The sequence below is a fragment of the Macrobrachium rosenbergii genome, chromosome 19, assembly GCF_040412425.1.
Source record: "Macrobrachium rosenbergii isolate ZJJX-2024 chromosome 19, ASM4041242v1, whole genome shotgun sequence".
NCBI lineage: Eukaryota > Metazoa > Arthropoda > Malacostraca > Decapoda > Palaemonidae > Macrobrachium > Macrobrachium rosenbergii.
In genome coordinates, this window is record NC_089759.1 from 6,610,111 (window position 1) to 6,623,090 (window position 12,980).

At 35.2% G+C, this 12,980-nt stretch overlaps 1 protein-coding gene across 3 annotated transcripts in view; it reads left to right on the plus strand.

Moving 5' to 3' along the window:
* The window catches only part of Wdr37 (WD repeat domain 37), a 40,864-nt gene extending 39,171 nt beyond the window's left edge, over nucleotides 1-1,693 (plus strand). For all 3 annotated transcript variants that reach the window (XM_067120963.1, XM_067120965.1, XM_067120964.1), the window contains one exon: nucleotides 1,534-1,693. In XM_067120963.1, the coding sequence (XP_066977064.1) occupies nucleotides 1,534-1,686 (153 nt within the window). In that variant the 3' untranslated portion in view covers nucleotides 1,687-1,693. The remainder of the gene's footprint in view (nucleotides 1-1,533) is intronic.
* Nucleotides 1,694-12,980: the final 11,287 nt, after the last annotated feature.

Below are 12,980 nucleotides of genomic sequence, written 5' to 3' on the forward strand. Positions count from 1 at the left end.
AATATTCCTTTATGAAAACCCCCCGAATAATGTGTATGTATGTTCTATAGAGAAATCCGCGAATAGGTGAAGCTGTGAATCTGGAACCGCGAATAGGCAGGAGTCCACTATAATTGTTTTTGTTTTGATATTAAGAATTATACAGTACATTTATCTGAAAACTTCTGTATTTTAGTTTGGTGTCAATAATTACAATACATGTACAGATATATTAGAAACTTGTTACTGTTCCAGGCTACATGATACTGTATAAGTGGATGGAAATTTTATAGCAAGTTTAGTTCCACAATCTAGTTTTAGGGTATTTTTATGCATTCGATTGAATAAAGGGTAATTCCCTACTTGCAGGCTAGACACTCCACTGTTTTTAGTAACTTTGATCTAAGTGCATTGAAAATTACTTGGTGTGGATGTCAGATAGTTATTTGTTATTATTGTTACTAGATACTGATTTGCTATTTAAGAAAGTAACTTTAGGGTTCAGTAGGGATACCAAAATGTCACCATAACTCGTAGCAATGTTTAGGTTTATGAATAGAAGTCATTCTTAAGTTTAATTGTAGCTGATGAAGTATAGTAGTAGTGCCATAGTGTAGATACTGTATAAGTTTTTACTCATTTACAGTAAGTAGATTGAATGTTGGGATGATTGTTTTAAGTGTAACTAAAAAACCGAAAATTCATGTTTTATAAAAATAAAAGAAAAAAGTTATCAAATATAATATTGGACAGTAGGACTCCCAAATTTATATAGGTGGTAAAATCTACCCAAATAGCCTGTCTCTATAGTAATCCAAAGTACAGAATTTTATTTTAGTCCCATTTTCAGTCATTTTGTGACAAATTATGTAGTGCCTTGTTTAATTATGAAATTAAAGCCAGTCGGCATGTGTGGATATATGTAGACATCTCTTACTATGATCTTTTAACATTTTGGTGGAATATTCATTCTTTTTTCAGGATAATAGGTATTTGAGCATTCAAGTGCATAATCTCTTCAGGACTTGTAGGATATATATATATATATATGTGTGTGTGTGTGTGTGTGTATATATATATATACACAGGCAGTCCCTGGTTAACGGCAGGCTCGGTTAATGACGATCTAGTTTAATGGGGCTTGTCTAGCGACGAAAATCCGCAATTTTTGGCGCCCATAATTTGGTATTGGCACCAATACATACCTAACAGAGGTGCCGATAACTGAAAATCGGCACTTTTCGGCATCAATAAATCCAAAAATCGCCGAAAAAGCACCGGAAATCGGCGATTTTCGGGTATCATCACACCCCCAGAACGGAACCCCTGCCAATAACCAAGGACTGCCTGTATATATATATATAAATATATATATATATATATATAGTAGATTCATAGTAGAGAGAAATAGAGAATAATATTACTAAACATATATAGTATACATTTGAAGGTCTTCCATCTCTAGAAATGGGAAATTAGGAGAAAAATGTGAGGCAGCTTCCTAAGACAAACCTCTGAATTTGAGTGAATTATTTAGATACTCTTTAATTCCAGGTGTGGGATGTCAAAAATATGAGGTCTCCTCTAGCCACCATTCGGTTAGATTCACCAGTTAATCGGCTAGCAGTGTCATCCACTAATGTTATTGCAATTCCTCATGATAATCGACATGTGAGGCTGTATGATTTGTCTGGCAATACAACTTAAAGACTTCCCCATAAATTGTATAATAACAGACAAAATGAGTAAGTATTTAGTTTTAAGGCCTGATGGACAATTTAAATTACTCTGTTAATACAGGTAAGTTTTATTGTATGGTAGAAATGTGTTGCAGTTTTGATTTTTTTTATATTTGGTAGCAAATGTCAAAATTTATTGCATCATGCATATTGTAGAAGCTAAGATACATATAGATTTACCTTGTAGTTTGACAAAGGATTTAGATTTTTAATGTTGTATTTTGTCCTATAAATGATTTTGGCGGCTTTAATACAGAATCCTTGGTCGTCTTATCAAAATTTTATAAATCTCAGTCATGAAGATTGTTATGACATTGATGTTGGACTTCAAGCTTCCATGAACTTATCTGCATATAATGCTGCAGTATTGCTCATGTGTAGGGTATAGCTGTTTACTGTAGATCAAGGCCTCTTATCTATTCATGTATCTTGGAAATTTTATCTGTGATTACAAGTAAATGCCATCTGATGTCAGCACAAACTTATCACTTATTGTTACCCATTTTAATGTTATCCCTGCGACACTTTTGTCCTTTTAAAAGACAAAATGGCAGTCAATCGATATACTGAATGCTTGGAATGATCTTATGGTTTCAGACAGCTACAGTTATCATTATTCTTGCATCTGCTACTGTGTATATAGTTGTCATGAAGTCCAAAGGTGTTTTGTTTATGGTATTGTCTTTTTTTTTAAATTACCATTCATCATTTTGCATTTAATTTCTGTTATAATATATATGTATTTTACTCAAGTGTGTTAAAGCAATTACTGTAGTATGTTTTTGTTAGTTTTGTAATACTACAGTAATTACAACTAGAAAGCATGGTTTCACCCCCTCATAAATGGTAGTTTGCCAGATATTGACAAAAGTATAGCTAACAAAATTATAGCTATGCCCTTCCTACATCTGGGTTTTGTTTTGACCGAGTTGTATCTCAAAGTGGATGCAAGTCAAATGTATATTATTATGGCAGGTAATAGTAAATACCATTTTTGCTCAACCCCAAATGAACATATTAATGATAAATATCAATATAACAGACTACAATACAGGCAGTCCCCGGTTTACAATGGGTCCGGCTTATGACGTTCCGAGGTTACAATGCTTTTCAAATATATTCATCAGAAATTATTTCCCGGTTTACAACGCATGTTCCAGGGTTACGATGCGTCATACACCGATCTGACGGAAGAAATATGGCTCCAAAATGGCAGAATAATAAAAATTTGGAGGTTTTTTAATGAAAAACTAAAAAAAAATGCAGTTTACACCGTTTTCAGTACACCCAAAGCATGAAAAGTAAGGTTTTCTTAGGATTTTTGATGATTTTCAACGATTTTTCGGTTTACAACATGGCATAAAAACGGAACCCCCATCATAAACCGGGGACTGCCTGTATATTATTATTTATTACAAGCCAAGCTGCAACCCTAGCTGGAAAAGCATAATGCTACAAGCTCAAGAACCCCAGTAAAGAATGCAGCCCAGTACTGAAAAAGAAATTGAGAAGTAAAGCCTAAACTGTAAGTGAAAAATAAGAGGAATAAATTAGATAAAGCAGATCATTACTATCACAGCCTCCAGCGTTGCCCAATGCAAACAGTTTGTTAAGTCTTGTCATTCATGTCTTTTCTGTTCTTTATCCTCTACAAATCATTTCTCATCTCCAGCCTATCTTCTCATTGTTCTCAATCAAATGGGTCTTTGTCTTTTAACAGTGCTGTCATAATGAAATTCGTAGATTATGGTCATGAAGTTCAAATGGTTGGTCTTGATTTTAGTGCTGCTTTGGAGTGTTTTCAAACCGGATGTTGGTGGACCATTCCCCAAAGAAATCTGTTGTCCATCGTAATTTCCCAGCAGATGGCTTGACAGTAAATTTGGTTGCCAACGTTAATAGGCCCACAATATGGTTGAGGAATACGCTGATAGAGTAAATGCAGCAGTGTTTCAGAAGATTACATTTTTCTTTAAATCTTCATATGAGCAGTCTGGATTGTTTGCCACAACAGCCCAAACCATCGTTTTCATCGCCACAGTCAGGATCACCATCTTCATCACCACAGCACAGATTGTTGTCTTCCTCCCAGCCATGGCTGCCACCTTCTTCATTACTGATGTCACCTTCTGCTACAGTATCACTATCTTCACTATCTGCTGGCTCAACACCACCTTCACCTTCTGCTGCAGCATCACCACATAACACCATCTGCTGTAACATCACTGTCTTCACCATATGCAGCCTCACCAATGCCTGTGTCTGCTGCTTCAATACCACCATCTTCAACATCTGTTGCTGCACCACCATGTTTATAGACTGCTTCTGCCATCCCACCGTTGTCATTGTGGCCCTCTTCTTTCCATAAATTACATATGATGAGGAGGACTTTGAGGGGATGTGATAAACTTCCCCCTTTAAGCAATATAGATTGTTCACTCCATAAATGTATATAGTTAGTATATTGTACAACAGTTATCCCTGGAGGGCCTGATATTCTTTAATGCTTCAGTGCTACTCTCTCTCTCTCTCTCTCTCTCTCTCTCTCTCTCTCTCTGGCTATATTTAAATTTATTTTACTTTGTGTTCTGTACTTGATCACTTTCACCAACTATCTAAATGCATTTCTTCATTTATAATTTTTCATTATATGAGAGCTAACGGCTTTGTAAATTCAGAATTCAGTTTCATCATGGCAAATGTTTTTATGCTATTTGGTTATAGTACACCTTGAAAAGAATTTCTTCTTCCACATGAAATACCATTGAAGAACTCCCGATTTATTCTCTATTTCTTCTGATTATCTCCAAAGAAGTTACCTTTACCTTTGTGTAATTCATTGCAAGAATTATGCCATAAGTTTTGCCAAATATGGTTTGTGGGATAAGTGATAGTGAATGTTGGAAAAAAAATAGCTTTGTGGCGAAGGATGAGGAATGCTAAGAAAGAACAAAGAGAGAAGGAATATCTTTGCAATAAAATATTTTGAAATTATTTATAGAGAGAAAAATTAAATTAATGTAAATATTTTACCAAATATAAAAACCTGTTTTATATTTAACAGGTAAGCATTTCTGTCTGAACAGTTATTATACCTCTGTTGAGACATATCAAATTGATATTTCAGTACATAAATCTTGAAGAGTCTGGCTCTTCTTTAACACAAAAATTAAGAGAATTGGTGACGATCAGTTTCCAGTCTTAAATCCCCAGCCTTAGTAATAGATTCCAGGCTCTGGCCTGTGCTCAGAGAGTCAACGTCGTTTCCCTTCCTACAATTGTCCATTGAGTCTCTGCCCAGAGAATACTAGTTTCATTTTGTGTACATATCACCTCCTATCTTTTTAAGGCTTTGAAGTCTTTCTGGGCTGTAGGGGTTAACATTTTGTTTTTGTTTCAACAGTGTCATCGCCGCATGGTGTGCAGTGTAGCCTGGGGTGATGATTCCTTAGGAGCACGATGTAATCTGTTTACTGCTGGCTTTGATCGTGTTGTATATGGCTGGAACATAAATTCATTTAAGGAAGGTAAAGATTAAAAAAGTAAGTTGGTATATACCAGAATCATTTGGATTTGTTTCCCTTTGTTCATTTTTTGTACTCAATAGGACAGTACATTTTTGTTTGTGTTATGTTCAAATGATATTTTGTGTTCATTAACCGAGTGGAAGTCATGTTTTGTATTATAAATGGAAGCTTTAGATATTTATCTCTTTTTCACCTTTTTCGATTTTTAGGTTTGTGTTTAGAATTGTGATGAAGGGATATTCTTCCATTAAGAAACACTTAGACCTAATCTTACCAAAGTTGATTATTGTGGGTCAGCGTCACTGAGTTATACTGAATATGAATATTCAATGCATGTCAATCTTGAACTTTCTTTGGATGTCTCAGGATACAAATAGATTTGAATTGTTTTATGCTTCTCAAGTAAACACATTAGATTTTTAGGTAAGATTTAAATGAAGTTGTACAATTAATCATCTTGAGTTTATGTATTTTAAGTTGCAATTATTACCACACATTTCAGTATTTCAAAGATGATTAATGGGTTCTTATTAGAACTAATAAAAAATTGTTAACTTCAGTCAAGTTTGCATATAGTAATACTTGTATGGGAAATATGATAATCCCTTTTTCTATGTCTTTAATATTCTTTCTAAAAGTTAAATTTTCTTCTTTCAGTAATTTATAAGGTAAAGGAACTTATTCATTAATTTATATACTGGAAAGCTGTAAATCATGGTTTTATGTATAAATAGATGTATATTACCTACTGCATCATAATTTTTATTGTAAATATTGCACAAGGAAAAGGCATTTATGAAAACCAATATTCTTTATGTTATAAAAACATTAAGAAACATTAAGAAATTTATCATAGACAGTATTTATTTATTCTTTATGTGCAGTTTGTGCATACTATAATAATAATTTATATCTTACCTCTTATATTGGGCATTATTATATAATAAAATCAGTACACTTATATATACCTGGTGTATGTAAACAGGAAATGATAATAAAAAGATGGTTGACAACATTTAGGTACAGTACTTACCTTGTAAAGTATTGTGACTTTGCCATGTTTTGTTATGGTTATCATGAAAGTTAGCGTAGTTATCAGCGAATAGTTTAACCAGACCACCAAGTTAATTTTCACACTCCTCCAGTTTTCTTGGCAAGTAGAAACACATGTATTTTTCACAATAATTTAGAAAGTGCTGTTTCATTCACAGTTTAGGTCTCCATAATTCTATGTTCTTTCGGTAAAAGGACATGAGATAAGAGTCTTCATTGTGTCAGTTGTCCCCAGAGTTACTTAATGAATCTTTTTGATCAATCATAAAATTGCATTGCTGGTTTGTTGTATATTCTGTAAGGTAACAGACTTGGAGATAATTATTTGATCTCAGGGAAGATAAAAGACAAGAATTTATGTTGTTTTGCATTTCCCTAGTGAAAAACAATTTTTTTAATCATAGCAGTGTGTATTACCATGTACTTATTGAGATTTGACCATTATTTTGCCACATTTGTATCTCATTTCATGCTGTGTCCATGAAGTTTGAATTTCAGTAGGTATGTGTGATTTGTTGTAGAAATTTGGGGTACATGTTTTGTAAATTTATTGTAAATTATTTTTAATTTAAATGTTCACTAAAACCCAAGTAGTTGAGAAACATATGTATAGGACCCTCACCAAGGCCTATAAAATCATTACTTATACAGTATAAAATTTTTGCTTATATGATATTTTAATTGGCTATGGTCCCTAATTAATTGTGTCAGCAACTCTCCAACTAGCCCTATAACTTCCCTGTGGACTCCCAGACCCTCTAAAGACTCACAGAATTAGTTGGGCCCAAACGTGCCTTCTTTGTCTTCTATGACACATACAGAAACTGGATTGCCTTTTCCTAGACCATCCTTTTATTCCAGTCATTCCTATTGACATATCTGTTGCACACCTTCAAGAATTATTCTGTTGCCAGTGATGTTCTTGACCTTAGTCCCCCATTATCATCACTGTCAACGCTAAAGTTCATCCTCTCCATGGTGAGGTATCCTGTAGAGTGGTGTGTATTCTTGTCATTCTCTTCATGGTCATTATCTTCGGAGTTTTAGTCCAAGGCTAAGGGATCAAGCAGCAACTCTTAGCAGGTTTCGGGGCCAGGATTGCCATTGAACACATCACTGTCTAGACAAGTAAAGGGATTGTATTCATTTCTTGATTTGATGTGATGACAAGGTCATACCAGTGGTGATCATTATAAAAGGTTGAGGTCCTGTAAACTTCCATATGACTTGTTGGAGGGATCCTTGTTTGACCCATGGATATTTGGTTAATAACCCAGATAACACAGCCAATGTGTCTGTCCAACTTTTCAACAACAGGGCCTAAGTATCAGAAACAAATCCTGAAAGAAAGTTTGTCAGAATCATTATCATTTTCAGCATATCCAGTTATTAAATTTTTAAGAAGTTGCACTAAATTAAATAAGATTAATATAATCATGAAGAACAAACCATGTAGGCAAGACCTATGAGACTTATACATGGTAATTCAGTGGTCTGGTTAAACTTATCTGTTTATAATAATAATAATAATAATAATAATAATAATAATAATAATAATAATAATAATAATAATAATAATAATAATAATAATAATAATATATGAAGGGAGAAGACCCTCTTTCAAACATGTTAAAAAGAATGGTAGCACGAGTGGAATTGATTTTATATGAGGTCTTTTCAATTCTTCTTATTATTTTCTTTTCTTCAGGGTTGATATTTGCTAAAAGCTGGCCAATGTACATAGTCTGGATAAGGAAGGTAATTGTTCTGAAAAAAGTGACTTTTATTCTGTTTCATATAAGCAGAAGGTAAATACAGCATGTGATAGCCGTAGAGTTTCAAGTTTTAGTATCTAAGACTCTCATATTTCTTGAGCGGTAGAGAGTTTTTTTTTTTTTTTTTTTTTTTTTTTTTTCCCTAAGGGCAAAGCGGATGTCCAACATTTCCAACCATATCGTCGGTTCATTCTCAAGGAAGGGTTGGTTCGTTCTGGTTGGAGTGTGGTTGTCAGTCAATATTTATAGGGCCCCAGGTACCCAGTGGGATGAGTGCTGAATTTTGATTGGCTGGCTAGGGAATTAGTGCCCTGAGCGAAGCCGTCTTCCAGATGTTGATGGTTGCACCCATCTCCACATGCGGACACTGCACCCTGGGTGGGTAGCGTTGGGAAGATCACTCTCAGCAGATGGAGGCATCACCTGATTGGTCTGTTTGTTCAGCTCAGGAGTGCCGACAGGCTGTGTTCTACTCGCCACAGTCAGGAGGAGGGAAGTCTCCAGTGTGGTGTTGAGGCTAGGCTTATCCTTTCCGATGTGTAGGGCCTTCAGGAGACGAAGGCAGTGATCGTCTGTTGCCTTATCAATAATTCCGATGTTAGGAATTATATCCTTCCGTGTTGTTTTAATGTTATGGTCGTTCTTGGCATGATTATGGATGGTGCCTTCCTGACCGTGGCAGGAGATCCTCTTGGAGAATTTTCATCGTGGTCATACCGATGCAAGTGCTGAGGCATTCTCAGACTTGGTAATTTTACTGGTAGACCACATTGGTACTCTTCGGGGGGTTCTGCACCGAGGGGGCTGGGTTTTTTTTCATGAGCAGGCCACTGGTCTTTTTGCTCCTATAGTACATAATTAATTTCACCTTTTTTCCCGGGTTCTTAGGACAGATGTTTCCTTCTATGATGTTGCGAAGGGCTTGCTCGTCCTCTGTACTTCTTGTGAAATCTTCCCTTGTTAAAGAGAGTGATGTCTTCAAAGACAGCGGGGCGAGACTCCTGCTGATACCATTTATCCATGATTCTACAAGTGCATTTCGTAATGTCCCAGTGGGTTTACCCATTGTCAATTAAGATATGGGTAACACGTTCTAATTCGGTGTTTGTGTCCTTCCAAGAAGAGCATTGTGAGAGAGCTCTCCTGATGAAGGCGCTGATCGCAGTGCTTTTGTATCTCTCTGGACACTCACTCTCCCTGTTTAGGCAATGGTCACAGCAATATTCTGTGGTGAAGTTGGCGACTGTGGTCATGGAAAGCTTGTCACGTGTTCTATTTCTTCCTCTATGCTGGCGCTTATGAAGATGTCGTCAATATATCAAATGAAGGTGTCGGTGTATAGGATGTACATCAACGGTTTCTTGATGGCAGTGAATACCCGCCACTCCACAGTACCCATGTAGAAATTTGCAAAGAGTGCTCCGAGGGGAGAACCCAACGCTACACCATCTTATTGTATGTACATATGGCCTCTGTGGGTGGAGAAAGGGGCCTTTTTGGTGCAGATCTCCATTAATAATAATAATAATTATTATTTGTTTTGTTGAATATGATGGTAGCCTTGGTTGCATTAATCTTGTAGATTATCTGTTCAACTCTTCTGATTAGTCTTTTTTCTTCTTCAGTAACAGAATTAAGTAAAGTGCCAAAGTTCATTGCAGGGATTTTTATTTATAACAATATCCAATGTCGATGGTTAATGGAAATTCCGAGGGCGGGGTCCAAAAACGAGTGCAGGGGTCGTCAGTCCTTCTGCACTCATTTTTGGACCCCGCCCTCGGAATTTCCATTAAATATCGACATTTGGATAATTTTATAAATAAAAATCCCTGCAATGAACTGTTGCACTTTACTTAATTCTGTTACTGAAGAAAAAACTAATCAGAAGAGTTGAATGGATAGTCTACAAGATTAATGCAACCAAGGCCGCCACCATATTCAACAAAACATTTTTGAAAGAGGGCCTATACCCAAAGAATAATAATTATTATTATTATTGAAGGGACAGTGTGAGCCTCAGGAAGGTCTTATGACTATGCCTCCAGTCTTTTGAGGTGAAAACCAGACCAGCCCCCTCTCCTCTCAATTCGTTTAAGAGGAAGTGATGATATGCACCCCATCCAGCAACTCCTTGGATTTGTCAATCCTGTGATAGGAGTCTTCCAGGCCCTTGAGCATCTCTTTGCTGAAAAACTGCATTGAGAGAGTTGCTGCGCTGACCACCAGTCTGAACTTCCTCATCCAGCATCAGCTGTCTGTCCCTGGTAGGGAAAAAGACAATGTTTCTTGTCTCCCAGAGATCTGGAGAGCCCCAGCAATCCCAAATAGATGAAAAACAGGCCTTCATTCTACTATGCTGTTTACTGCTTCAGGAGGAACTGACAGTAGTAAAAATAGATGTAACCAGAATTTCACAGAGAAACAATAACATCTTTAAGTAATTAGCATAAACATTGAAGCTGATACAACTTTGGAACATTGTAATCTAAGTTTTATCTGCAATAAAAGTGAATTTTTCTCTTTTTTCAAGTACTGTATTCTGTATATTATCTTTACTTTTTTTCTCTCCCAAAAAGACTTGAATTTCAAGTCAATGGCCCCTGTGGGTTTGTTCCATATGAATAGGTTTCATCTACTGAATAATAAAGTGCTAAAAATCTCAAAGTTATAGTTCATTACAGTTTAGGATTAACTAGGAAATTGCCTAAGGTATTTAAGTAATATTTTCGAAGGGAAGAGGAATAAGTAGTCAGAAAATTAGATGAGGTAACAGGATGGAGACCACTTTGAAGGTCTGGAAAGTGGTAACGGTCATAGTTGAACACTTTGACCAGCTGGAAATTTAGGCAGATGCCCAAGATTGAAAAAGATGATTTCACATATCATTCATAGAGGAAAAATCTAAAGACATTAATGGTGATGTATGATGATCACTGAGGGATGTTGCAAAATAAACTAAGGTGTATTGCCTTCGTTTGGCTGTGGGAATGCTTTATTTTAACAGGTTAACATAATTGGTAAATGAAGAAACCCAGCAAGAGTTGCTAATGACAACATGTATGAACTAATTTCTTAGAATCTCAGTATGTCACAAAGCTTTTTGACTCTGGTGGTTTGGTTAAACTATTATAGTAAATTAGTTTCCTGTTAAAGGAATAAACCCATTAGGTTCAATTGTAAAATATAATGACAATGAAGGGCATTATATCTTGCAGGGAATTTATATCTGATATGAGCAGTGCTTGTTTGTCATCTAGTGAATCACTTGCAATTATCCCTTTGCATTACCAGTTGATAAAACTGCATGATAAGGTGTATGCTTATGTCATTTTATTTAATAGGGTAAGCTTTACTTGAATAAGACCTAGTATAATGTAATGTGTGTATATATATATACTGTATACATTTTGTGTAAAGAATTTACTTCTCTAAAAATATTATCTTGTACAGTTTCAATTATGTAAGTGTTGTTGTACTTAAGGCAGAAAGTGTCTGAAGTCACAGATTAAAATTATTCGAAATGCATGTTTTAGAAAGTGATCACTTTTTACTCATGAAACATCTATTGATAATGAATGTATTGTAGGAATATAAAGGAATACAAAGGTGATGGTGACCATTACTTAAGAGAATGTACCACCCAAGATTAATTCAGTCCTGTCACTTCATTCCATGGTCTGTTATGGGAATTAGCTTAGCTGTTTGTCTTTGCTTATGAATATTATGAATGAATTATCATTCAGTAATCAGTAATGCCATGTACTAAACATTATAAGATGACAACCCAGTCCATGGTATCTTACACGTTAGGATTAGATATTGAGAACAGGCTTCTCGCTGTAATGGATGTGAATGATTTTATTTCCTATAAGGCTGTGTCTTAATGGTAGATTTTGGTGGAGGTACATATCGTAACCCATAAATTATGAGATGATCTCAAGGTCCATTCAGGATTGTTTTTAGAATTATTGAAATTGTGTTGTGTATTTTCAGAAGAGTATTTTATTTTGTTTTGAAGCAAATATATAAGTAAACTGTATAAGTAAAAACTGTGAAATGACAAAAAAATCTACAGCAAAATTATTCACAGAAGTTGTAAAGCAATACACCTAAGAAGAAATACTTGAATACAAAAAGATAGTGATGGTTTGGGGTATACAGTTACACATTAGAAGAGAGTTAGGTCAACAAAGGTTGGCTTTTTAAGAGGTCACCTTCACTACTATATATAGTCACAAAAGTTTTGTTGGCTTCTTACTGCAGAAAAGATAATAAGACAGTAAAAGCAGGGATTAAGATGGACTGCTTAATCTATGGAGAATAGTGCATACGTTACCCTTTCATCTTAATGCCTGTTTGAATAGCTGAAGGCCAAATATTTCTTTTCATGTATAATATTGGAAATGTTTTGTGGTCAAAACAAACTACTGTAATATCATGTGGCTTAATTTAAACATTGCCATAAATATGAGTCAACCCCCCACGAGTAAATGGGCAGAAAAAAAATAAGAGTGTGAGTCAGTTTTATCCTCACATGTGGGAATCTAACTTTAGTTAAAGAAGGAAAGTAATGTTCTTGTTGGCGATAAGAATGAATACTGGTGTGTATATGTTGATTCTAGATAAAGTATTTTTTCAAATGTGAATAATGTGTATCTTTAGCTTATTAAATTGGAACGGTTTCATTACAGTAGATTTTGATCAATTAGTTGGAGTCCAGCTATAGCATAGCATAGTTATTGTGAAGTACAGTGCTTTTAAATTAAACGGCTGTAGTGAAATAACAGTTGATTAAAATATGTCTGTCGTCCAGTGCTGCTGATTGATTATGTGGTTGATCAGATCAGATCAATTTTTTGGTTACCAGAAGAGGCTTCTACATTGGAAATTGATTTATTATATATATG